A 26720-nucleotide genomic window follows, 5' to 3' on the forward strand; every position below is an offset into this window, starting at 1 on the left:
AGGCTGGGGCCAGGGTTGGGAATTCAGTCCCTGGCTCCCTCCTGGGTGGCAGGACACAGGCACCGAGCCCTCAGCTGCCGCCTCCCCGGGTGTGCACGGGCAGGAAGCCGGACTCAAACCCGGGACGCCGACACCGCACCCAGGTGCCACGCCTGTTGTCTTCACGATGAGAAATCTCAGCACCTCTCTTCCAGGAGGCCGCACCGACAAAAGCTTTGCAAAGGTACAGATTGCTTGAATAACACAGCGGACAAGTTTTAGCCAACGTTCACTTTTATTTTACTTTTTTTGACAGGCAGAGTTAGACAGTGAGAGAAAGAGAGAGAGGTCTTCCCTCTGTTGGTTCACCCCCCCCCCCCCAAAGTGGCCGCTATGGCCAGCGCTGTGCTGATCCGAAGACAGGAGCCAGGTGCTTCTCCTGGTCTCCCATGGGGTGCAGGGCCCAAGCACTTGGGCCATCCTCCACTGCACTCCCGGGCCACAGCAAGGAGCTGGACTGGAAGAGGGCAACCGGGACAGAATCCGGCGCCCCGACCGGGACTAGAACCCGGGGTGCCGGCGCCGCAGGTGGAGGACTAGCCTAGTGAGCCACGGCGCCGGCCGTACCCAAAGGTCATTTATGAAGTTCTGCATCTAACAACTCAAGAGCGCACCTATGCTAAGCCCACTGGGAGCATTCGCAAACGCTGCCACGTTCTAGGCAATAAGACAGACCTCAAGCCGTTTCTAGGAGCAGGACTGTCTCCTGACCGCCACGCAACTGCAGCAGCAGCCGGTCACCAGCGGCTCGCTATCTCATGCGTCGGCAGAGCTGTTAGACTTGCTTGTCGTGGTCTGCATTCCGTCCTGGGACCCCTCGGTCTCCTCGATGATTCCTTACATCACGGTCACTCTCGGTGCTGCAAGCGCCTCGGGTCTGGTCCACCGTCCGAACACCATGCAGCGGCTCCCCTGCCCTAGCGAAGCCGGCGCGCTCAGCCCTCGTCCCCGCCCAGACCTCTGGCCACGGCTGATCGTTCCACCGCACGTCGCCTTCCCCAGAAAGCCACAGCTACGAGGCGCAGGCTGGCCCCTTCCACTTCGCATACGCACTGAAGAGGCACCTGCGTTCTCTCCTGCGGCTTCCTGGCGCTTTTCCAAGGCACCGCACGACGCTCTGCTGTACCCGTGGACACAGTGGCTTCTGGCGTTCGGCAAGTGTGTGCAAGGCTGCCACGGGCGCTCCCACGCGGGTCTGCATGTGGACAGGAAGTTCTCAGAGACGCTGGGTAAGCACCAGGAGGGCGGGGGCTGAGGCACATGGTGCAGTGTGCCGAGTTTCACAGCGGACGGCCCCCGGGTGCCTGCTGCACCGCCACAGTCGTGCACGCTCGCCGCAGCTGCCCGGCTTCAAGGTGCGGCCTGAGCGACAAAGGAGGGCGCCACTGCACACGCTGGCTGGACGCCTGTCTGTCCTCCACGGTGAATCATCTCTGCAGACCTTCTAACATTTTTTTAAAAAGATTTTATGTATTTATGTGAAAGGCACAGTTACAGAGAGACAGAGGCAGAGAGAGAGAGAAAGCCAGAATCCAGGACCTTCCTCCAGGTCTCCCACGAGGGCGCAGGGGCCCAAGGACTTGGGCCATCTTCCACTGCCTTCCCAGGCCACAGCAGAGGGCTGGATGGGAAGAGGAGCAGCTGGGACTAGAACCGGTGCCCATATGGGATGCAGACACTGAAGGTAGTGGCTTTACCAAATAAAATATATCTTTAAAAAATATTTCAAGGGGCTGGCGCTGTGGCGAAGCAGGTAAACTGCTGCCTGCAGTGCCGGCATCCCATATGGACACCGGTTCTAGTCCCGGCTGCTCCACTTCCAATCCAGCTCTCTGCTGTGGCCTGGGAGGGCAGTGGAGGATGGCCCGAGTGCTTGGGCCCTGCACCCACATGGGAGACCCAGAGGAAGCTCCTGGCTCCTGGCTTCGAATCAGCACAGCTCCAGCCATTGTGGCCATTTGGGGAGTGAACCAGCGGATGGAAGACCTCTCTCTCTGCTTCTGCCTCTCTGTAACTCTGCCTTTCAAATAAATAAATCTTTAAAAAATTTTATTTCAAGTCAAAACTGAAAAAATACCATTTCTAGTAATAAAATATAAATTAGGAACAAAACATCTGCAAGGCACCCACTAGGTGGCTGTAACGACAGCACAACAGAGAGGGGCGGCGAGGGCGCGGGCAGGTGCCGCTCACAGCGAGGGAGAACGGCGTCAGCGAGGGCGCGGGCAGGTGCCGCTCACAGCGAGGGAGAACGGCGTCGGCGAGGGCGCGGGCAGGTGCCGCTCACAGCGAGGGAGAACGGCGTCGGCGAGGGCGCGGGCAGGTGCCGCTCACAGCGAGGGAGAACGGCGTCGGCGAGGGCGCGGGCAGGTGCCGCTCACAGCGAGGGAGAACGGCGTCGGCGAGGGCGCGGGCAGGTGCACCCTCACAGCGAGAGAGAACGGCGTCGGCGAGGGCGCGGGCAGGTGCCGCTCACAGCGAGAGAGAACGGCGTCGGCGAGGGCGCGGGCAGGTGCCGCTCACAGCGAGGGAGAACGGCGTCGGCGAGGGCGCGGGCAGGTGCCGCTCACAGCGAGGGAGAACGGCGTCGGCGAGGGCGCGGGCAGGTGCCGCTCACAGCGAGGGAGAACGGTGTCGGCGAGGGCGCGGGCAGGTGCACCCTCACAGCGAGAGAGAACGGCGTCGGCGAGGGCGCGGGCAGGTGCCTGTTTGCCTGCGGAGGCTGCAGGCGCCGTGGGGAGCAGTGTGGCGGCTCCCAGGACCAGAAGGAGAATTGCCACTTCACACTGGAGCCCGCGCCTTCCCAGTGGGCTCAGCGTCTACACAGCAGCTCACAGCCCTCTTGTGACGTCTGCATCCCACGTTGGAGATGCCTGGCTTGGAGTCCTGGCAGCTCCCGGCTGACGCACACCTTGGAGGCAGCAGGTCATGGCCCAAGTCCTTGGGCCCCTGCCTCCCACGCGGGAGACCCACGTGGAGTTTCTGGCTCCAGCCTGGCTGTTGCAGGCTTCTGGGGAGTGAGCCAGAGGATGGAAGACCTCTCTCTCTCTCTCTCTCTGTATCTCTGTCTCTGTCCCCCCCGCCGTCTTTCAAATAAAAAGTGAACACAGCTTCTGGACATCCACTGACGGATGAACAGATAAAATGAGGCCTCACTCAGTCTTAAGAAAGGACGATTCTGGCCGGCGCTGCGGCTCACTAGGCTAATCCTCTGCCTGCGGCGCCGGCACACCGGGTTCTAGTCCCGGTTGGGGTGCCGGATTCTGTCCCGGTTGCCCCTCTTCCAGGCCAGCTCTCTGCTGTGGCCAGGGAGTGCAGTGGAGGATGGCCCAAGTGCTTGGGCCCTGCACCCCATGGGAGACCAGGAGAAGCACCTGGCTCCTGCCATCAGATCAGCGCAGTGCGCCGGCTGCAGCATTTGGGGGGTGAACCAATGGAAGGAAGACCTTTCTCTCTGTCTCTCTCTCTAACTCTGCCTGTGAAAAAATACATACATACATACATACATACATACATACATAAATAAATAAATAAAATGGACAGGACGGTGCTAAGACGAGAAATGCAGAGACAGGCTCATGACCAAGAGGGACCGTTCTTGCCGGAATGATCCGTGCAGTCCATGCGACTCTCGTCGGGGCCCAGGCCACTCCTCCCTCCTCACAAGCTCACCTGGATGACCCTGCACCGCCCACGGTAGGAAAAGGGTCTAAGCACCTGCAGGAGCCGAGCAGTCCGCAGGGCTCATTGCCCTCTTGTGAAATTCCAAACGTCTGGTTTAGCTGTGCTCATTAGGGACGGCCTGGGTGGACCAGGAGGCTGAAAGCCCAGAAGCTGCTCTGCACGGAGGCCACGCTTTGACAGGTGAGACGGCGAGGCGTCAGATCAGCAACCGAAACCCTCGCAGGAGAGTCTTCATAGTGTAAACGAGACTTTCGACCCGATCCAGGACTCGAATTTCAAAAAGAACACTCGTGGGGAAGTAGAGCACAAAACCTGTGCTGTTTTATTCTAACCATAAAGTTTTAAACTTAAGAATCTGAGTAATTAAAAATGAAACTCGGGGCTGGTGCTGCGGTGCAGCGGGTTAACTTGCGACGTGGGCTCTGCTTCCAATCCAGCTCCCTGCCAATGCGCGAGGGGAGGCGGCAGACGGCCCCCGTGCTTGGGTCCCTGCCACCCACGTGAGAGACCCAGATGGAGTTCCAAGATCCTGGCTTTGGCCTGGCCCAGTCCTGGCTCTTACAGCCAGTTGGGACGTGAACCAGGGGATGGAAGACTGATCTCTCGCTTGCTCTCTCTGTCTCTCATTCTGCCTTTCAAATAAGTAAATAAATAAATAAACCATAAAAAAAAAAAAAAAAAAAAAAAAAAAAAAAAAAACAAGAAAATCCTAAAGTGGAAAAAGCTCCTGGGAGAAGCTGTTTGTAGACGCAGGCAGGTGACAAGGATCAGGATCCTGCTGCTGGCAGAGGGCTGGTCTCCCGTGCGCTCCTGGCCCACTCGGGAAAGCCACGGGGCACGGTCTCCCACAGCCGCGTGGATCCCGTAGCTCATGCTGAGTGTTCCCTTGTTGCACGCGCGACGCAGGAAACGAGCCCTAGGACGCTCAGGACGCAGGAGTGGGCTGCCTGCACCCGAGCGCACCCCTTGCCCTCCCGTCACTCCAGGGGCTGCTGTCTGCACCCACGGCGACTCCAGCTCCGCAGTCCAGGCACGCGACCCCTCTCCCCTGGCTGGCCCACGCCGGCCCCCCACTGAGTCTCATAGCGGCTTAGCTGCGGGCAGAAGCGGTCACGTCCATCTGGGCTTGCTTTCCAGAGCCTGGCCAGCAGGCCAGCATGCCCACACGGCTGCAAGTGGCCAAGCCGCTCCCTAGGCTGGGAGCGACTCAGCGCTACTTCTGATTTACTCCGTGGGGGGTTGGGGGGCCCCACGTGGTGGCGCCCTTTCCACTCACCCCAGAGTGTGGAATCCAACCCGCGAAAGCCGACGTAGACGGTGCGGACGACCTAACGCTCCAGGAGGTGGCTTATCCTCTCCTGGGTGGCAGGAGGCGGGGTCAGGAGAAGAGGCTGCTGTCGCAGGGAGTCTGGTGGCCGTAGCTGGCTTCAAGGATGGGACGCCACCAGCCAGGGAAGCCCCGACACTCACTCTGGTAACCAACGTGCGTTCTCCTAAGCCACACGCAAGCCGTGGAAGACAGGGTGGGGTGCACGCTAGCAAGCCTGGGGGTGAGAGTGGGTACAGGAGGCCTCGGGACAGACGCAGGGAGGCCACAGCCAGGCATGGCCGTCTCCCCCCGCAGGGCCCCCTCTCTCCACTGCGGACAGCCCCAGGGAGCAGCAGGAGCCCCTCACAGCCTCCTGTCCGCTGTCTGCTCCCTGCCCCCTGCCCCCCGGTTGCCTTGTGTGCCCCCAAGCCCACGCCAGCGCCCACCTGCCAGACTCTCAGAGGCAGAATGTGTGGGTTCCCTTGGTGGCCGGGGGGGGGGGTGGCGTCACAATGGGGTGCGGAAGCCTCAGGGTGGGCTGGGGGTGGTCAAAGGGCGCATTCTATTCCCAGGGTACAACGGGGCATAGCCCGGAGCCTTGTGCAGACTCCCCCACCCGCAGCACCTGCCCTCCCCCCAGACACCACATGGTTACCGGCTGTCCGTCAAGACCTCCTGGCCCCGCACCTCCGCTCCGTCTCGGAGCGCTCCTCTGCCTTCTTGCAGGATCAGGTTTCCAGCCACGGTTGGTGGGCGGCAGGTCAGCACAGGGCGCATCCAAGGCAGACCCTGGAGGGGATGGGATGACCCTGCCCTGGGGCTGACACACCACTGACCATCTTAACAGCCTCACCAGGACTTGTAATTTGGATCACATTCTTTTAGCAAAGAGTTTATTTATTTATTTGACAGGCAGAGTTACATAGAGGGAGAGAGCTCTTCCCCAAACGGCTGCAATGGCCAGACAGAGCTGGTCCGATCTGAAGCCAGGAGCTTCTTCTGGGCCCCCGATGCAGGTGCAGGGGCCCAAGCACTTGGGCCGTCTTCTGCTGCTTTCCCAGCCACAGCAGAGAGCGGATTGGAAGAGGAGCAGCTGGGACGTGGGCCAGTGCCCGTGTGGGATGCCAGCCCCGCAGGCGGAGGCTCAGCCCACTACAGGACAGTGCCGGGCCCTCACCACTGTATCGGCCACGCTGAATGACGGAGGGCGGAGCGGTCAACAGGAAGGCCACCCGTCTCCACTCAGCATCAACCTGCGGCCTCCCAGACAACGTCCGAGGGAGATGCGCCGTGCTGCTGGTCGCGGAGGCTTGACTCGGGTCCACCCTGCAGGGTCCAAGTTGTGCCTCCATCCAGCCCTGGCCGACTCGGGACGGCGTCCTTGCTGCTGAGGTCTCCTTCTGCCGGGGGTGGGTCAGACATCCGACGAGCCAGCAAGTTTCTCCGCTACGCTTAGCTTCGCAGGAGAGACGGCAGCACCCCGCCTAGAGAGCCCGGGGAAGTCCTGGCGCCAGCTCCCGGCTCCAGCCTCCTGCTAACGCAGGCCCTGGGGGCCGCGGCTGACGGCGCCGGCGGTCGGGCCCCTGCCCCCACACGGGAGACCCAGACTGTTTCTGGCTCCGGCCGCGGCCTGGACCAGTCCCTGCCATTGTGGGCACTGGGGTGTGAGGCAGTGGATGCGAGCGCTCTAGCATCAGCGTCCCCTACGAGAGGACGCGACTGGCGGGCAGGTTCAGCTATTTTGACGACACATTTTAATGACCGGAAGTATGACCCGAAGTGTTATCAGGACTCCAGCATTTCCAGGACTGTCACGTAATTTTTTTATTTTTTGACAGGCAGAGTTAGACAGTGAGAGAGAGAGAGAGAGAAACAGCTTCCTTCCGTTGGTTCACCCCCCAAATGGCTGCTACAGCCAACGTGCTGTGCCGATCCGAAGCCAGGAGCCAGGTGCTTCTCCTGGTCTCCCATGGGGTGCAGGGCCCAAGCTCTTGGGCCATCCTCCACTGCACTCCCGGGCCACAGCAGAGAGCTGGCCTGGAAGAGGGGCAACCGGGACAGAATCCGGCGCCCCGACCGGGACTAGAACCCGGTGTGCCGGCGCCGCAGGCAGAGGATTAGCCAAGTGAGCCGCGGCACCAGCCTCACATAATTTCTGAAGCACACTACTAACACGGCCATATAAACTGAGGTCAACAACGTTTAGCATCAATTATTCGACAATGTGCCTGCTATAATTTAACATAGCAAATAGGCCAGTCAGCTCAACAGCTCTCATTTTAAAAAGAGAAGTATTCTTTTGAGGTGTTCCGAGGACCCATCTGGAAAATCCTGAAGTTAACTTGAGGTTAAGAAAGACAGTTTAGAAGTTGATTTTATGAAGTTCACCAGAAATACCATGGGTTTAAAATACCTGGTTACTACAGGACCACAGGTCATGGCGAACAACAGTCATTCATTTAACCAAGTGATCACTGAAGTCTTTGAAGGCAAACACAAAGAGGGAGGCAGCTTGAGAAACGCCCTAATCCTCAAGACCAGGAATGGGCTGGCGCTGCGGCACAGCGAGCGAAGCCGCTGCCGCAGTACTGGCATCCCGCACGGGCGCCGGTTTGCACCGCGGCTGCTCTACTGCTGGTCCAGCTCTCTGCTAGGCGACTGGGAAAGCAGACGATGGTCCCAGCGCTTGGGCCCCTGCACCCGTGTGGGAGGCTGGGAAGAAGCTCCTGGCTCCTGGCTTCGGCCTGGCCCAGCCCTGGTCGATACAGCCATTTGGGGAGTGAACCTGCAGTTGGAAGACCTCTCCCTCTCTGTCGCTCTGCCTTTCAAGTAAGTTAAAAGAGAGAGGACTCGATTTTTTGATGTCTAATAAAGACAAGAGGCACAGGAAGTTGCCTGGTAAAGCAGAACCCTGTTTCCAAGGCCAAGCACCTTCAAAGGTGAAGAAAAGCTTGATAATTTCCTGTAAAGTGCACCGGCATTCCAAGAAAACTGAGATGACCGAAACCAACACCTCGTCTGCCTCAGCATACCTTCGACACGAACAGTCGTTAGAAAACGTTCTCAGTTCCCTTCTAATCTTACCTGATCACAAACAAAATTCCTTTCCCAACATTCACCTTCCGCAAACCTACATTTCCTCATCCACTTTTTGAATATTTATTTATTTATTTATTTGAAAAGGCAGAGATACAGAGTAAGCAAGATGGAGCTTCCATCTGCTGGTTCACACCCCAAACAGCTGCAATGGCCAGGGCTGGGCCCGTCTGAAGCCAGGAGCTGCTTCTGGTCTCCCACGCAGGTGCAGGGGCCCAGGGACTTGGGCCATCTTTTGCTGCTTTCCCAGGCCACAGCAGAGCTGGATCAGAAGTGGAGCAGCCGGGACTCAAACCAGCACACATAGGGACGCTGGTGTTGCAGGTGGCAGCTTAACCTGCTACTCCATGCGCTGGCCCCAGGCCTCCGCATCTGTGCAGGAAGGAACGCCAAGGCACCGAGCCCAAGACATGGCCCAATCTCAAACAACAGCAGGTGGAGGACTTGGTCTATTCCCGGCCGCCCTCCCCCCACAGAAACGGGCGCCTCCTCCCTGTCTCCATGGGTCCATCTTGTAACCTGCTGCCCTCGGGCAAGCCCAGTGAGCGGCAGGCTACATGGTGCTGGAACCCCCGACTCCACGGCCCCGAGCTCCCTCACCGCTTCGGCCACCATGAGTCTGGGACAGATGACGACCAGGGGTAGGTGACGGGGACAGAGGTCACCCCCTCAGTACCGGAGCCAAGCAGGGACGAGGTCAGCCCGGCTCTGATTGAACCACAGGGGACTCCCGAGGGCCGGACACCGGCCCCGAGCAGAGGCAGAGGCACGCAGGGGCACGTAGGAGGACGCGCGGCGATGCGGCTGTGGACAGGCCCCTGCCTCCTGGGCCGGTCTCCCCAGCTGCCCAGACCCTCTGGAGAGCCACACTCAGCTTAGTCGGCACACACTTGGCCCGTGCCCACTCACAGGAGAAACCGTGGCTAAACACAGCACCCACACAGCTCTAAAGACAATTTACTCTTTATTGATTAAAAATGAAGAAAACATGCAGTAAAATACAAAGTCAAAGGGGGGGTGGTATTTTATGTCTTCCGTAACCGAGCGCCGCGTCGTGAGGGGAGCCCCCAGGTCACCACTACTCTCAGCTGGCCCTAGGGGTTGGCTCAAAACTTAAGCGAAAAGCTCAAACAAATCCGCTAGTCACTCACACAGACCGGGCATCTCACAGATGGCACTGGCACGCGCTCCCTGTGCCACAGTGAGCCCCCACGCCAGGGACCTGGCGCAGTGAGGCCACCTGAACCCCGGAGAGCAGCTGCCCGCCTGCCCCTCCGCCTCACTGCCTGCTGGGACTTGCTGCCTCTGCATCCCCACCAGGCAAGAGCGCGCTGGCCACGGCTGCTGTCCCGGCGTCCACACTGCCGTTCAAAGGTGGCCAGGGGTCAAAGCCGGCAGGGCAGTGAGCTGGGCGCACTCCCAGCCTGGTGCCAGGTCACCTCCAAGTGGGATGCCACCATCCTGGGGCTCCTAAGTCAATCGATCACAAGGGGTCTGTCTGAAACTAAACAGCACACTCCTGGGCGAGCCCCTAGTCTTGCACCACACTCACTCCCACCTCCCAGTCCTGGCTCCCCACCCCACCCCACCCCTCCCTAAAAGGACAAGGAAACAACGCTAAGCACCTCCAGTCACTAGTCCACCTCCTCTCCGCCCACCCGGCTCAGCGGACTCCCCACTCCTACCAACCCTGCTGGGACCTGGCTTGGGTTTCCGGTCCTCCCATCTACTCTCCCTCTAACCACATCCCAAACCCATCCCCTCTCCCCTCCCCCACCCCCGCACACCACTCAGCCCTTTCCAACGTGCCTCTGCCCCCGGGCAGGGGAGGAAAGCCCAGGACTGAAACCACAGACTCGGAAAGAACGAGACAGGGTGTGGCCGGCAGCTCCTCAGGCCAAGCCGGCGAGGGCGCGAGTGGCCCTGGGAAAGCGCTCTTGCCTCGCCGCAGGCCCGCGGCCGACGGCGCGCGTCTTCTTAAGGCCAGGTTGTGCCCCGCTCACAGAGAAACGTGGCAGGGTCACCAGCCTTCAGACCAGAGGCTGACCGCGCGAAAGCCGGAGAAGAAAGCCGAGCCCGGGTTATTTCACGTATTGCATTATGAGTGCCCCTTCCTAAGCCTAAGGAATGATCCCTATTATTTCTGTAGAAAATCAAACGAACACTGCCTACCGAGACACCCTAAAGGTACGGCACATGTGGCTTCACTGTCCCCGAGTGCGGGGCGCCCCCTCCCAGGAGTCAGTGCAGGAGGAGGGCAGCAGGCGGGCCGCGGGCCTCCGGCCTCGGGCGCAGCGCGGCTCTGTATTGCTGTGCAGCCCGAGCCCCGCACGCCCCCTCCCCGCGGCCTGCAGGCGGGTGAACCGCTTCCCGCTGCAGGACGCAGGGGCGGGAGCAGTTCTTCTTCAACTTCTCAAGACTTGAAAATAAATACTTCCTGAGGAAGGGTCTCTCCTGTCCGAAGCCACTCCTGGCAGAGTCCGCTCTTCTAAGCCAGCCCTTGACACTGCACTGGCAACGGCCGGCAGTGCCGCAGCCCGCACAGCTCGCGTTAAGGCTAGCAACCCTCTCGGAGGGCAGTGAGGAGGGCTGCCTGGCAGCGGCTGCGGCGAACGCTGAGACACACCGCGACAGACAGGGGCACCGCGCAGGCCCCTCCAGCGAGGCTGTGCTTTTTCCTAACCGAGGTTGCTGGAATTCACATCAGCTACAAAGAAAAAGTACTGCATGAAATTCTCTGGGCTCAGCTGAACAGTCACCTCTTAGTGGCTCCTGCAGTGGTAGAGAGCCAGCCCACGAGAGCCACACCTGGCAGGCGTGAGTGACCAGGCGGGCGCGGAAGCCCAAGGGAGCTGCCCCTTCCACCCGGGCCAGCACTGGAGTAAGGCAAGAGTGAGCTCACAGGTCACCCCCTGGGCCACTTAGATGGAGGAAGACGGGGACATGTGCAGGACACTGACGAACGGAACTCTGAGAGGGACGCTGGCCACTGGGGGGGATCCGACGTTTCTTTCCCTGCGGGACGAAGGGGACGACACAGCAGGAAGAACAGAGAGGACTCTAACGCGCCGAGCCGGAGGGTTGCTGCTGGGTCTTTGGCAGAAGTGGGTTTAGGCCAACAGAAGCAACAGGGATATGCACGCACGTGCGCACTCTCCTTGGGCCGCTCCTGCGGGGCTGCGGCTTAGCTGATGCTGAGCTGGGCGAATCCGATGAGTTTGCTGTCGTCGGGAATATCTGAGCCTTCCACACCAGATGCCTGGAAACCAAACACAGTGAGAAGCGGTGGCTGCCTACACGCCGTGACAGCGGCCACCAGAAGACAGGACCGGGGGAAGAGGCGGTGGGCCACTAACGGGAGGCTGACCCGGGGTCTCTTCCCAAAGACGGGGGCTGGGTACACTGCGGGTCCAAGTGTGGGGAGACCACACGCAGCCCCCGCGTGTGAACACTCCCCTCCCAGGGAACGCGGGAGCCGGCCGCAGAGGCCGCCGCTGGGGAAGGGAGCCGGTGGGAAGAGCAGGACAGGTCAATACCAGTTTGAAAGTGACCGATCGATTCGACTGAGGTTCTTCCACAATTTTCTGCAAATTAGCTGCCACTGTAATCATACAAACAGAAAGAGTGATGGGTGAGAGTTACGTAAGTCCACTTTCACTATATTTCAGAAGTTTAAGCAGGTTCGGAAGCTTCTATGTGCAATCAACGTGGAAGCAGAAAGATCAAGGAAAAGAATCCTCACAAGTCCTACAAGTGAATCCCAGTCGTTGTTAAGTTAACTTTGTTCCCACCTGACCTCAGCCAAGCGGCCGAGAGGTGAGGCACTAGCTCTCTCTGGAGCACTGTGAGAGCCCGGGGAAGTCACCCGTGTGAGAGGCGTGCCCTGCCTGCCAGCGGCCAGAGGCCCCAGACCAGGGGGCAGCAAATTATGGGCTTGGCTGCCTCTGTCCTGCCGGCACGAAAGTGACAGAGGTTGGACACGGCCCACACGCCCGGCCCGGCAAAGGGAAACCTGCTGACAGCGAAAGACTACCAGGGACGCCAGGGCAGCCGTGGCCAGGCCCACGCGGTCCTGTGACTTCTGTCATCCTTCCTACCAGTCTTCAAGACCTGTGTGCGTGCTTTCACCTCTACCACCAGAGGTCAAAAGGCCAACTCCGGGCCGCCCCAGCTCCCTGCGGGTGCACCCATGCAGGAGACCGGATGGCGTTCCAGGCTCCTGGCTTCTTCCTGCTCCGGGCCTGGTCGTTGTGGCCATTTGGGAAGTGAACTGTGCGTGGAGGCTGGCTCTCGCTCTCTCTCTCTCGCTCTCTCTGTGTATGTGTGTGTGTGCGTGGGTAAGGGTGGGTGGGTGAGCTTTGGGGGCTGGGGGTGGGTAAGGACTGTCTACAATGCCTGCAGTTTCAGCAAGGCCAAGAACCCTAAGACTTACTCGGGGACTAAACGCCTGGTTTTCTAGGTACTAGTACTTAGAGCCAGGGCACAGGGCCAGAGCACAGCGCAGTTACCTATCACTAAGTCCCTTCCGTCCACCAGGCCAGCAGAAATCAGCTCCTGAGAGACACCCTCCGCCGTATCTGCAAGGACAAAGAAGGGGCTGTGTTTCAGGTACCTCCGGGCCACTGCCACCTCTCAGACCAGCGTGGCTGCCAGCTCTGCGGGGCCCACGCTCGCTACTAAACCCACAGGCTCCGGAGGCAGGCACGGTCTTCCTCTCACACCACTGAGGACCGTCTCAAGTGAGGAATTCTCCCAGCTGTGGCTAGGGCGCAGCTCTCCTGACAGCCACAAAGGTCACTTCTGGCCGGCGGAGGCAGAGGGGCTGAGCTCAGGTCAGAGTCCCCCCCAGCGACGTCGCGCACGAGACCCTGCTTGCGAGGGCAGCCATGGATGTGAGATCTCTGGGCTCCGAGACATGAAAATGAATCTTGTCAGGGCCACACCCAGGAAGGTTAATTCCAGTCAAAACCGGAAAGAATGAATCTCTCCTTTGGGGGGCACGTTCTGAATCCCTCGTTTTCATTTTCGTAGCTTTTGTTCTCACATCATTATGGCCGGCGGTGCAGGCTCGGCGGCGGGCGTCGCTGGAAAACTGACACCGGGACACACAGCCCAGTCAACCTCGTCCGCTGGAGCCTCCGCTCCCGGTGCCTCCTGAGGGTCTGCCTGCGCCTGGCTCTCAAGGAGCAGAACAGGAGCCCCCCTCCATCTCTCCATCGGCACCTGTTCCCGCGCGTGGCTGCCGCCGCTGACCCCGAGACGGGGAGGGGGAGGAGGCCTGCGTCCCTTGGGCCACCCGTGGAGGACAGCCATGCAGAGCCAGACTGGAGGGCTGGGCTGAAGTCCAGCGATGCCTCCCCTGGCCTGTGACCTCACAGCAGGCACGCAGCCTTCCCCTGCGCCTGTTTACTAAGCAGCTGTGCAATGGAGATGGGGATTTACTGGGCAAGGCTTAGCATGATGCCCATTAATTAAGCAGTAAATGGGAGCTGTAGTAGTCAGTAAGTTCATTTTACAATACAGTAAGCTGTATTTTAATTTTATTCAAACACTCCTCAAATCCTTTAAAACCAGAACAATGTTTGCCATCCTTTAGAAACAAAATGTATCTAAGTGGACAAAAACTCCCCATTTCACTGAATGCTTTCAGGATTTTTGGTACCTCACCTCTCCCAGGAGTAAATTCAAATCGGATATCATTTAGTTCCTTTTTGGAATTCCTAGAAAGAAAACAGAATGCGTAAGCCGGAGTTCCTGCCCCCACCTCGGATCAGGCAGCGCAGAGCGACCACCACGTGTCCCGTCAGCCAACAGAACAACCTCACGCCGCTGAGACTGGCGTGCCCACTGCTCCCCCAAAGACGGCGCTGTGCTTGGAATGCGTCCCCCGAAGCGCCTGTGTGGAAACCACCCCGACACAAGGCGTGGAGAGGCGCCTCGCCCACGTGGGTCCCGCTCTCACGACAAGGACCCACAGTGTAGCCGGCAAAGCTGCTACCCACAGCGCTGGCATCCCTGATGGGCACCGGTGCCGGTCCCGGCTGCTCCACTTCCGATCCAGCTCCCTGCTGTGGCCTGGGAAAGCAGTGGAAGATGGCCAGGTCCTCGGGCCCCTGCACCCGTGTGGGAGACCTGGAAGAAGCTCCTGGCTCCTGGCTTTGGCCTGGCCCAGCCCCTGGCCACTGCAGCCGTTTAAGGAGTGAACAGTAGCAGCAAGATCTCCCCCCCCCCCGCCCCCCAATTCGGCTGTTGTGGTGCCAGCGATTCACCACCACAGCAGCAGGCTTACCAGTCTGAGCAGTCTCTCAGGGTGGCTCCCGCCTTCCAGTAATGACACGGCATGAAGACCCTCACCACGCGTGGCCCCCAGCCCCGACCCGCCAGCCTCTGGAACCCCAAGGAGTAAACCCGTGTCCTTCGTAATCTCCCAGTATTAAACTAAGAGAAAAATCCACGTGAATGCAGGGAGGTCTGACCAAAATGTTACAGGAAGCCTCTCACCTCGTACCACGCCCACCCCTGGTGGGCCGGCCCTCATGCCATAGGACTCAAAGAACACACGAGATTGGGACCCAGGGAAACCTGGGGTGGTCTGTATTTCTTTGAAAGACTGACAATGAGGGCAAATGTCCACAGCGACCAGCGGTGGCCCAGGCGGAACAGGGGCCAGGAACTCCATCTGTGTTTCCCACACGGTCGGCAGGACCCCAAGGACCTGAGCCATCACTGGCTGCCTTCCATTAGCAGGATGCCGAAGTCGGAGTGCAGCCAGGACTCGAACCCAGGCCCTCCAATCCGGGACGCGGGCACATCCCGAAGTGCTACGCCGATCGCCTGCTCCCAGAGGTCCTTTCCAGACAGGACCTAACGGACAGGCAGCGTCTGGGCGGGCAGAGAGGAAGCGGAAAGGGCCTGGGCCTGCACTGGCAGCAGAGTGACTGTGACTCCAGAATGCAGACAACGTGACTGACGAGGTACAGCTGCAGGGAGCACCACACCAGGCCTGGGGTTAACCAGGCTCCCTGGAGGCCCCGGCTGAAACCTGAGAATCCGAGTGTTATGTCTGGAGAGAGACGCGCCTGCCCACCTTGGACTCTAATCCATTACCTGCACACTGCAGACAGCTCAGGGCTCCATGACAGACAACACCCCAGGACGCCACCGAAATGCAAACAGCCTGCCACAAAGGACTGCCCAGATCTCCCGCCTGAAATGTGCCTGTAGTCATGTGAGCAGATGCTAGAAGCCCACGCTAGCCTGATGAGGCATTCGCTCTGCCCTTCCTGGTCTCCTTCCACAGGTCCTAAGAGTGCTACACACAGTCGTTTTTTAAGATTTATTTGAAAGCGCTGGCCCCACTGTCGAAGTCTTTATCATTGAGAATAAGAATCTAGCTTCCTACTTCCATAAATAATCTAGAACACGGCTATTACATAACCACGCCCTCAAAGACCACTGACTACCTCACGTACTCCTGTCAAACGCAACTTTTGTGCTGTTTATTAACTCCTAAAAGACTTCGACACAAATTTCTTTAAAGAGGTAGCTGGTGGGGCCGGCGCTTGGAGTACGTAGCAGGTAAAGCCACCGCCTGCAGTGCCAGCATCCCATGTGGGAGCCAGTTTGAGTCCCGGCTGTTCCACTTCCGATCCAGCTCCCTGCTGTGGCCTGGGAAAGCAGTAGAAGATGACCCAAGTCCTTGGGCCCCGTACCTGCATGGGAGACCCAGAAGAAGCTCCAGGCTTCGAATTGGTGCAGCTCCGGCCATTGTGGCCAACTGGGAAGAGAACCAGCGGATGGAAGACCTCTCTCTCTCTCTCTCCCTTCCTCTATTAACTCTGACTTTCAAATAAATAAATAATCTTTGAAAAAAGGGGGTGGGGTGGGGTGGAGAGAGACAACTGGTATTCTTCACACACAATTAAAATAGGACGAGATTACCAGGGCGTCCTGTTGATGCAAAGCTATGTGAGATGCGACCGTGTCACGAGCAGGTTTCTGCAAAGGGAAGGCAATCACTCGGCTTTCTCACTGTCCTCGTGTGATCTCACTGCCCAACCCCGGAGCTCTGGCTGCTTCTCTCGGGCGATGCCCCACGGAGCAGACACGAGTTCGCGTGTGCAAGGGGCTGAGTCAGCAGTCACTCAATGCAACTCTTTCGTAGAAATATTAGTAATGGTTAAAGGCGGCCCAGGTGGTCCCGAATCACGCTTTATTATTTCAAAAAATGCATTTGTTTGAGAGGTAGAGATACACAAAGAGGGTTCCCATCGGCTGGCTCGCTCACTCCCCAGATAGCCACAACAGCTGGAGCTGGGCAGGGAGCGGCTGGAACCAGACCTGGAACTCAGCCCAGGGCTGCTGATGTGCAGGAGCCCCGTGACGCAGCTGTCACTGCTGGCTCCCAGACCGCGTCCCAGGACGCCGGGGGCAGGGGTCAGCGCTGGGAATCCAATCCAGGCCCTTCGGCGGGGGTCGACACCTCTCCAGGTCCCACCTTCACTGCCTGTTTCTCGGGTGCGTTTGTGAGTACATAGACCTCATCAGAGCAACACAACAGCCAAAGCCATTCTGACCGCAAACCGGCAGAGGGAAGGGCTGCCGTGAACAAAGTCTTTTTTTCTTTTCTTATTAGATTTATTTATTTATTTGAAAGTCAGAGTTACACAGAGAGAGGAGAGGCAGAGAGAGAGAGAAAGGTCCTCCGATGGCTCACTCCCCAGTTGGCTACAACGGAGCTGCGCCGACCAGGAGTCAGGAGCTTCTTCCGGGTCTCCCACACGGGTGCAGGGGCCCAAGGACTTGGCCATCGTCCACTGCCCTCCCAGGCCACAGCAGGGAGCTGGATGGGAAGCAGAGCAGCCGGGACTAGAACCGGTGCCCATATGGGGTGCCGGCGCTTCAGGCCAGGGCCTTAACCCGCTGCGCCACGGCGCCGGCCCCGGGCACAAATTCTACGGAGGATACTTCCTCTCAGCAGCCTCTGTGTGCCCACCTGGAACGGCGGAATACACGCGACATATTTAGGGGTTTTTAAAGAACAAGGCTTTGAGGTGACTGATCACAATCAACACAATCAAAAAGCCTCCCTCTTGCGCTAGGGGATCGCACAGTCCATGCTGCTGACGTGAAGGCACTGCAAATGGTGGAAATGGAGCTGACGTTTATTTTGGTGCAGAAGTTGTTTGAAACCCAGACACAGTTTTTCACAACGGCATCGCTGCAGTCCCAGGGACGGTCCAATCTCTAGATGCGCCAGCCGCTGCTGCTCCCCTCGTCCACTCAAGCACAGACCCTGCTCCCCAGCCCAGCCGGCTGCCCTGAGAGCAGGCACACACATCACTGTTCGGGGAGAAGCGACTAGATGGCCGCGCGCAGCAGAAGTCACAGCGTCTGCCAGCATCCAGGCCCACGCTGCTGGCGAACCACCCACCTTTACGCAAACAGCGGCTCTGGGCCGCAGACTGGTGCAGCTACGCACAATATTCCAGGGAGGAAAAAGAGACGACTCCTTACCTCAATCTCAGCACGAGACTGATTGGGACCTTGATTTCCTGTGAACTTGCTCCCGAAGGCACAGCCTGCAAAGCAGTCAAAGTCAGAAGGTCATGCCCGGCTCAGCAAGTGCCGACGGCGTGACGGGCCTCTGCAGGCAAAGCGTCCGCGCGGGGGCAACCTCCTTCCTCTCAAGTCCCCAGTCCCTGCCAGGCTCCCTGCTGGGAGGTCTCCTACAATCCAAGGCCTGCCAGTGTTCTCTCCGCCATCTTGGGGCGGTGGGGCCTGCTGGGAAGAGCTCTTCTAGAAGGAACTGTCTGGGGGTCAGTGGTGCAAGGCCACTTGTGCGGCTGTAGGGCAACATCTCCCGGCCAAAGGGAGCGAGGGCGCTTCCTAGCCTCGAAGGAGCAGCAGAGCTGTGCTCTGTGCACACAGCCAACAGCGGCAGGGACTCCTGGTGGCGAACCTGATACGGCCAGTCCAGGCACAGGAGCGTGGTCTGTGCCACGTTCTGAGGCAGCCTTCCCACAAAGGCTGCCGGGCAGAATCCCTGCGATGCTGCCCCCCCGCAAAGACTTCAACTACTGAAAAGGAAGTAACGAAGCGGATCTGTCACTGTGGGAATACACACCACATCCAGCAGCGTGGCATACAGCCGCACACACCAGGTACGGCCCACGCCAGCTGCCTCCCAGGGGCCCACCCGGCCCGGAGCTGGTCTCGCCGACGGCAGCACGCACACTCAGCTCTCCTATCTTTTCCCTCGTGGTGGGCAGATGGGGAAGGAGTGGGGACAGAGGCCAGCGAGGCCAGCACCACGAGCAACCGCAAGTGCCCAGAGCAGAGGTCTGGACGAGGCAGCGCGCAAGCCGGCCCACGGGTGCGGGAGGAGGAAGGCAGGGCTTCCACTCCTCTTCCGTCAGGAAGACGCTCCAAGGGAGCTGCTCCTGAGTCAGTGCCCTCCCCGACCCTGCAGCACCCGAGGGCTCCAGAACGCGACCTCCCAGGACACCCGGATGTGACGAGGCTGTGCGCCTGGCTGCACCTGGGCTCGCAGAGTCCCTCAGGGAAGCCAGGAAGGGGACAGAGCAGTGCAGGCCACGGGAATGGGCCGAGCAGGAGGAACACGGCGCAGCGCCGGCGCTCCTCGCGACCTCCACCAGCTGCATTCTAAGTAGAGGTAACAATGACCTCGTGTAGACCTGACAAGACACTGGGCCAACACTTCCACGTTTGCAACTTTTTCCGTATTAGCTCACTGAGTTGCTGAAAAATCTCTAAGAGCCTAGTAAAACTCCCTCATCTGTACACGCTGAAAACTGCAAAGACGCTCAAAACCAAGACACCAACCTGCACTTTATAACTAACACATACATTATACACCAAGATTTGTACGTTTGCAGTATGTAATAAAATCGACCTGCATAATGTGGGGAAGACTGATGTTGCGTACAAACACAAGTTAGACATCACAGTTACAAACCAGCAGGGAGATCAACGCAGCAGCCAAAATGCCAAGGGGAGTGAAAGGGCCCGCTGCCGCTGCCACACGCGCAGTGACGTCAGCCCTGGCCGCGTGCACCCGGGCCAGCGCAGTCCGCCTCCGCTCACCTGAGCCGCCTGCGCTCCTTGTGCGGGGGCCGGGAGGGGGGCTTGCGGGGGCTGCGCAGGCATCTGTGCGGCTGGCTGAGGTAGGCGCGCGGAGGCCTGTTCCGGAACTTGCAGCAGAGTGCCCACGGGCTCAGCTGTTGGGAAGAGCTGAGAGGGAAACACACCGGTGTGGCTTGTGGATCAGAGAGTTCCAGTCCCCTGGTTCACCCCCCAGTGCCAGCAACAGTCAGGCCGGAGCCAGGAACTCCGCCCAGGTCTCCCACGTGGGTGGCAGAGGATCAGGAACTTGACCCACGGCTTTCCGGCATCGACATCAGCAGGAAGCCACAGTGAGCAGCAGAGCTGCAGCGCGAACCCACCACACACAACAGTGTGAACGGATCTGAGGCTACTGAGCCGAGCACCTGAAGATGACTGAGACAGCCAACCGCGTGGTTTGTGACGTGTAACGTGATCAAATTCGAACCCAAGTGGCGAGCATGAGAAGAAGCACGCGTATGCAAGAATTCTCACGCAGATACTAATTTAGACAAAGGAGCAAAGAGACTAGCGAGAAAAACTGGAGAATTATACAATCTCTTTTCATTCAATTTCTGAGGAATTAGGAAGCAGTCAGGGCAGGCTAAGTTAAATGTAGCAAATAATCCGAACATGTCAGCAGACTGAACAGTATTTCTCACACACCGTCCATGTGTGTCCCTGGCCAACAAGGGTTGACAAGCTCAGGAGCACGCGGGTCAGGGATGGAGGCCCTGGGGCAGAGTGGCTCCTCCTCCGCTAACTTCCCGCGGACCAAGTGGACCAAGTGGAAGACTTGGTCATGTGCAGTCAATCACAAGGGGCAGGGAATGCAACTCCAGCACAAGGCAAGAAGAGTCAGAGATTACAGACAGCACGTCTAATGAGAACTGTCAGACGCGGCCTGTCAATACGCTAAGGTGCCGTATTTACTCGTACACAACACTCTTCTATGCACAACTGTGAGTATTGTGCATACAAATTGTGTACTATGTATACAAATAAGTTACAAAGTGTTACTTTTTTATTTTTAAGGATTTATTTTTATTTATTTGAAGGGCAGAGTCACAGGAGATGGGGCAAGGTTAGGAGGACAGAGAGAGAGAGGGATCTTTCATCGTCTGGTTCACTCCCCAGTCCACTGGGTGGAGTATCTATTTGAAAGACAGAGTTACTCCACTGGGTGGAGCTGGGCCAGGCTGAAGCCAGGAGCTAGGAGCTTCTTCCAGCTCTCCCATGTGGGTGCAGGGCCCCCAACCACTGGGCCACCTTCTGCCGCTTTCCTGGGTGCATTGGCAGGGAGCCGGATTGCAAGCGGAGCAGCCGGGACTAACTGGCACCCCTGTGAGATGCTGGTGTCACAAGCAATGCCTAAGCACGCCTGCACCCGCCCCCAGAGTGTCACTTTGCGTCAGGGCTCCCTCCGGCCAGCATTAGTTTAGGAGCAGGAGATAGGCGTCATTGCACCAAACACTGGCTCAGGCCTGCCAGAGGGCAGACTCTAGGAACGGACCCACGGAACGATGCTTCCCCTCCGGCAGTGGGAACAAGGGAGGTAACTCTAGTGGGAGTGCACCTGACAGGAACTCCTATCACACGGACGCAGCAGTGACCGAGGACAGACGCTGCCCGACAAGAGAAGAGGCCGAAAAGAGAAAAATGGCATTTCTGCACGAATGGATGCAAGCGGTCCACCTGCACTTTCAGCAGCCCGGCAGGAAGGAAGATGGCGCCGGGCTCAGCAGCTACAGTCCCATCCCGCGCCGGGCTCGGCAGCTACAGTCCCATCCTGCGCCGGGCTCGGCATCCAGCCCTCACCTGCGGCTACAGTCCCATCCCGCGCCAGCGCCCCGCTCCAAACAAAACCCACAGACACGCGGACGCTTTCCCAACGACTTACCTCAGCATTCATTAATGGTTCCTTCACTCGGGGAGACTAAAAGAAACACACAAAAAGGATGTTTGTTAACTCACAACTTAGCTTACTTAGCAGCAGCCCCCAACCCAAGGACCCCATCTCCCTCTGATTCGTACACTGCTCCAGGGCAAGTGTCCAGGGGTGGGGCAGGAGCCCGCGCAGGCAGCCTGTAATGAACGCACCCGCGTACGCACAATGTAAATCCCACCACGTGAGCTTCACAGGCAAACGTGACAGCAGGGACGTCACGTTCTTCACAGTGAAATTCTTTCTATTCATGAACATATGTGCATAACATCCCAGACGAAACCTAACCTTTCTTTTTTAAAAGATTTGTTTTATTTATTTGAAAGACAGAGTTACAGAGAGAGGTAGAGACAAGAGACAGAGGTCTTCCATGAACTGGTTCACTCCCCAGATGGCTGCAAGCTGCACCAATCTGAAGCCAGGAGCCTCCTCCGGGTCTCCCACGTGGGCGCAGGGACCCAAGGAACTTGGGCCATCCTCCACTGCTTTCCCAGGCCACAGCAGAGAGCTGGATTGGAAGAGGAGCAGCTGGGACTAGAACCAGTGCCCATATGGGATGCCGGCGCTTCAGGCCAAGGCTTTATTAACCTGCTGCGCCACAGCACCAGCCCCGAAACCTAACCTTTCAAGCTAATTACCCAACATGTTCCCAAAGCAGAGTAGTTCTTTTTAAAAAAGTTCTTATTTATTTATTTGGGAAGCAGAGAGGCGAAGAGAGAAAGAGAGAGAGAGAGACTAATTGAGAAACTGAATTGATTCCACTGGCTGGTTTACTCCAAACGCCAAGACAGGGCTAGCCGAAGCTGCGGGCTGGGGACTCCGTGCAGCTCTCCCACGCTCATGGCAGGAACCAGACCACCGCGCCTTCGCCGCTGCCTCCCAGGGTCTCTTCCCATCAGCAGGCCGGGGCAGCCTGGCGTCAAAGCCAGCAGTCTGACGTGGGTCACAGGCACCCTAGCAGCAGCTTACCTAAGCCAGCCACCCACCACGTGAGTCACCCTGATTATGGGCTCTAGAGGAGAACATGAGGGACAGAGCTGAACCACACTGACCTGAAATTTGCATTTCAAGAGTTTACCACCTTACTCTTGGTGCTAGATCTCTGGGGATCTGGTACATAAATGTGAGCTATCCAAAACAAAGAATGGCTGGAAGAAATAAACGGATATGCGAATACAAACTCAAGTCTCGGTACCTCGTGCAAGCCGACATCTATGTGGAAATGGTCACTCCACGTCTGTTACATGGAATCTGCACTATGTTTATTTGGTAAATTTTAATAGTAGGAACTCTGGGTAGGCACACTGCAGTTTCACCAAAAAACTCTGAGCAGCCATCTTATAGTTAATTCTCTCGACACTGTGGGCCACTGTAGGCTTTCTTAGTTCTCCAGTAAGGAGAACCCAGGTTCAGGTCACAGGAGAGGTATCACAGTAAGTGGCCAATCCAAAACCATTTTTAAAACACTTTGTATCTGGAAATGGTTTCAAATTCACAGAAAAGTGCTACAACAAAACCCCAAAGACACCAGCGCACCCTTCACCCAGACTCACCCATCATTGCGCCCTTCACCCAGACTCACCCATCATTGCGCCCTTCACCCAGACTCACCCATCATTGCGCCCTTCACCCAGACTCACTGTCATTAACTTTGTTCCTCGTCGGTTTCATCAATCATTTGGGTGCTCATTTCTCTTTCTTGCTAAATGTACGTACTTAGTCACTTGGGAACAGGCTGGGCCTGTGAGGACTGCTTACCACTCAGAGTGTGTGCTTCCTAGAACAGCGGCAGTTCCTCACAGGACCCCACCCAGCTCCAACAGGAGCCCACTGCAGTCCCGACAGGAGCCCACCCAGCTCCAACAGGACCCCACCCAGCTCCAACAGGAGCCCACCCAGCTGCAACAGGACCCCACCCAGCTCCAACAGGAGCCCACCCAGCTGCAACAGGAGCCCACCCAGCTGCAACAGGAGCCCACCCAGCTGCAACAGGAGCCCACTGCAGTCTCGACAGGACCCCACCCAGCTCCAACAGGAGCCCACTGCAGTCCCAACAGGAGCCCACCCAGCTGCAACAGGACCCCACCCAGCTCCAACAGGAGCCCACCCAGCTGCAACAGGAGCCCACCCAGCTCCAACAGGAGCCCACCCAGCTCCAACAGGAGCCCGCTGCAGTCCCAACAGGAGCCCTCTGCAGTCCCGACAGGACCCCACCCAGCTCCAACAGGAGCCCACCCAGCTGCAACAGGACCCCGCTGCAGTCCCAACAGGACCCCACCCAGCTCCAACAGGAGCCCACTGCAGTTAGCACCTGCAGCAGACTAACACCACGCTCACACCCTCACATCCAGTGCCGCCGACCCTGGCGTCCTGGACTTCTCCCTCCAGCACGGGGTGCAGGCCAGGGCCCAGGGGTGCATCTCTGAGGAATTCTCCCTCCGCCCATTTGCAGTTGCTCTCGCGTGTGCACAGATGCCAGGGAGGAGGCTTCAGAGTACCGTGTCCTTCTCAGGACACCGAAGAGCCATCTGCCCCTCACTGATGAGGTTAATCCTAATCATTCGGTCAAGCAGTTTCCTGAAGGCTCCAGTAGTTAGTAACCATTTTCCCTTGAAATGGACGGCAGTCTGTGGGGGCATCCTGCTCATCCTAACTGCCCTGTGCTTAGTGCCCCGGAGGGTTCACTCCTGACCCGATCTCTAGATGACGGTGCAAAGTGACCACATCTCCCTCTTCAACGCGCTTCCACATTGACCATCAGCACTGGGCGGTCTGATGAAGAACCATCCCTCTCTGCAATTCATCTATCTCTCTCTATATACACACACACCAATATATATATAATTGGTAGAGATGCAGAGATTCCTATTTAAAAAATGTATTTATCAGAGAAACTAACTCCCTTCTGCTGGTTCACTCTCCAAATACCCCTGAACAGCTTGGGGCTGAGCCAAAGTCGGAGCCAAGACCTCCATCCCAAGTCTCCCGGGTTTCCCAGGTCTCCCAGGTCTCCCACGTCTCCCAGGTCTCCCACGTCTCCCAGGTCTCCCACGTCTCCCGGGTCTCCCACGTCTTCTGGGTCTCCCACATCTCCCACGTCTCCCAGGTCTCCCACGTCTCCCGGGTCTCCCACATCTCCCAGGTCTCCCACGTCTCCCGGGTCTCCCACGTCTCCCAGGTCTCCCACGTCTCCCGGGTCTCCCACGTCTCCCGGGTCTCCCACGTCTCCCGGGTCTCCCACGTCTCCCGGGTCTCCCACGTCTCCCGGGTCTCCCACGTCTCCCGGGTCTCCCACGTCTCCTGGGTCTCCCACATCTTCTGGGTCTCCCACGTCTCCCACGTCTCCCACGTCCCCCAGGTCTCCCACGTCTCCCGGGTCTCCCACGTCTCCCGGGTCTCCCAGGTCTCCCACGTCTTCTGGGTCTCCCACGTCTCCCGGGTCTCCCACATCTCCCAGGTCTCCCACGTCTCCCGGGTCTCCCACGTCTTCTGGGTCTCCCACGTCTCCCAGGTCTCCCACATCTCCCAGGTCTCCCACGTCTCCCGGGTCTCCCACGTCTTCTGGGTCTCCCACGTCTCCCGGGTCTCCCAGGTCTCCTGGGTCTCCCACATCTTCTGGGTCTCCCACGTCTCCCACGTCCCCCAGGTCTCCCACGTCTCCCACGTCTCCCGGGTCTCCCACGTCTCCCGGGTCTCCCACGTCTCCCGGGTCTCCTACGTCTCCCGGGTCTCCCACGTCTCCCAGGTCTCCCGGGTCTCCCACGTCTCCCGGGTCTCCCACGTCTCCCGGGTCTCCCAGGTCTCCTGGGTCTCCCACATCTTCTGGGTCTCCCACGTCTCCCACGTCCCCCAGGTCTCCCACGTCTCCCACGTCTCCCGGGTCTCCCACGTCTCCCGGGTCTCCCAGGTCTCCCACGTCTCCCAGGTCTCCCACGTCTCCCACGTCCCCCAGGTCTCCCACGTCTCCCGGGTCTCCCACGTCTCCCGGGTCTCCCACGTCTCCCACGTCTCCTGGGTGTCCCACGTCTCCCACATCTCCCACCTCGGTGGCGGGGATGCCTGCTGTTTCCCAGGCAGGGTCTGCACCTGCAGGAAGCGGGGACTGGGGGCCAGGGCCACACACCCAACCCGGCACCCCACCACGGAACACCGAGGGTGTTCACCGGCATCTTCACCACCACAGATGTCGGCCCTGGCTCTCGTAAGTGACTTACAACTCACTTTTTGGTGGTAAAACTGTCCCAGATTGGCCAGTGGGAACTCCACAGCGGGAAGTCCTTCATGCTGGCTCTGATGTCACCGTGAGGCTTTTGGTGGCAAAAGCTAGCAAGAGATGGCATCCTTTCATCTTACAGTCTCCCCTGTCCAGGCCCAGAACCAGCCATTTCTCAAAGGAACTCTGGTCCCTTTTAGTGGGAGGTGGTGCTGGAGACTGTAACACGGGCACAAGATGCGGCCCCGGTGTTGAGGAAACACGTGGGAGGGTACACGCACACGCACTTCAGGAAGGCTGGATTCACAGCGACACCTGAGCCAGGCTCGCCTCCCGGGATCCCTCCTCACGTGGGCCCATCCCACACTTGCGTCTCTTGCTCTGCTCTGAGAATCCTGGCTCCCACAACATGGAGACATTAGTCACTGGCTCGGCACACACCTGTGGGGGTGCAGAACTGCTGCGGACACACAGCTACCGAAACAGCCCTGGCCAAAGGAGACCCAGAGCTCCCTGGGCCCCCTGTTCCCCGGGCACTCTTCCCAAGCCCCCTGAGGGCAGCAGCCAGACACTGCACTCACAGGCCACCTGCGCTGGTCCTCTCTTTGCACATCCCTTCAGGGTACTTACTCGGGAGCTGGTGCGTGCTACAGCAGGTTAAGCGGCTGCCGCCTCAATACCCCACATCCGAGTGCTGGCTCGAGTCCCAGCCGTGCCCCTTCAGACCCAGCTCCCTGCTAATGTGCCTAGGAGAGCAGCAGCAGACGGCCGGGGACCCTGCCAGCAGGCGGGAGGCCTGGGGAGCTCCCAGCTGCAGGCTTCGGCATGCCTAGCCCCAGCTGTTGTAGCCATCTGGGGAGCGAACCAGCAGAGGGGTGATCGCTGTCTGTCTCTCCCTCTGTCACCTGTCACTCTGCCTTTCAAATAAATACACAAAAATCTTTTTTAGAGTTATTTTTATTTATTTGAAAGACAGAGTTACAGAGAGGTAGAGCCAGAGAGAGAGGTCTTCCATCTGCTGGTTCACTCCCAGACAACCGCAACGGCCAGAGCTGCGCCCATCCGAGGCCAGGAGCCAGGAGCCAGGAGCCTCCTCCGGGTCTCCCACATGGGCACAGGGCCCAAGCACTCGGGCCATCCTCCACTGCTTCCCAGGCCACAGCAGGGAGCTGGACGGAAGTGGAGCAGCCAGGACTTGAACCAGCGCCCACATGGGATGTCGGCTCTGCAGGCTGGGGCTTTACCCGCCGCGCCACAGCGCCAGCCCCAAAATCTTCCCAAAAAAGCCACTTATTCTGTGGACAAAGTGA

At 58.6% G+C, this 26720-nt stretch overlaps 1 protein-coding gene across 10 annotated transcripts in view; it reads right to left on the reverse strand.

Moving 5' to 3' along the window:
• Positions 1–9075: 9075 nt before the first annotated feature.
• Positions 9076–26720, reverse strand: part of OXSR1 (oxidative stress responsive kinase 1) — a 105940-nt gene continuing 88295 nt past the window's right edge. For 6 of the 10 annotated variants that reach the window (XR_016232948.1, XM_070073033.2, XM_070073028.2 and 3 more), the window contains 7 exons: positions 21153–21188; positions 19235–19381; positions 17645–17709; positions 13796–13848; positions 12637–12705; positions 11665–11729; positions 9076–11387 (listed from right to left, as the gene is read on the reverse strand). Coding sequence is in view for 8 of the 10 variants with exons in the window: in XM_070073033.2 (XP_069929134.1) it covers positions 11313–11387; positions 11665–11729; positions 12637–12705; positions 13796–13848; positions 17645–17709; positions 19235–19381; positions 21153–21188 (510 nt within the window). In the remaining 2 variants the exon portion in view is untranslated. Of the gene's footprint in view, positions 11388–11664; positions 11730–12636; positions 12706–13795; positions 16971–17644; positions 17710–19234; positions 19382–21152; positions 21189–26720 lie in introns of those variants that run through there. The other 4 variants (XM_070073030.2, XM_070073031.2, XR_016232949.1 and 1 more) reach the window with 4 other exon arrangements.

The sequence above is a fragment of the Oryctolagus cuniculus genome, chromosome 4 (genome assembly GCF_051225735.1).
Source record: "Oryctolagus cuniculus isolate XC-2025 breed Fujian yellow rabbit chromosome 4, ASM5122573v1, whole genome shotgun sequence".
Classification (NCBI taxonomy): Eukaryota; Metazoa; Chordata; class Mammalia; order Lagomorpha; family Leporidae; genus Oryctolagus; species Oryctolagus cuniculus.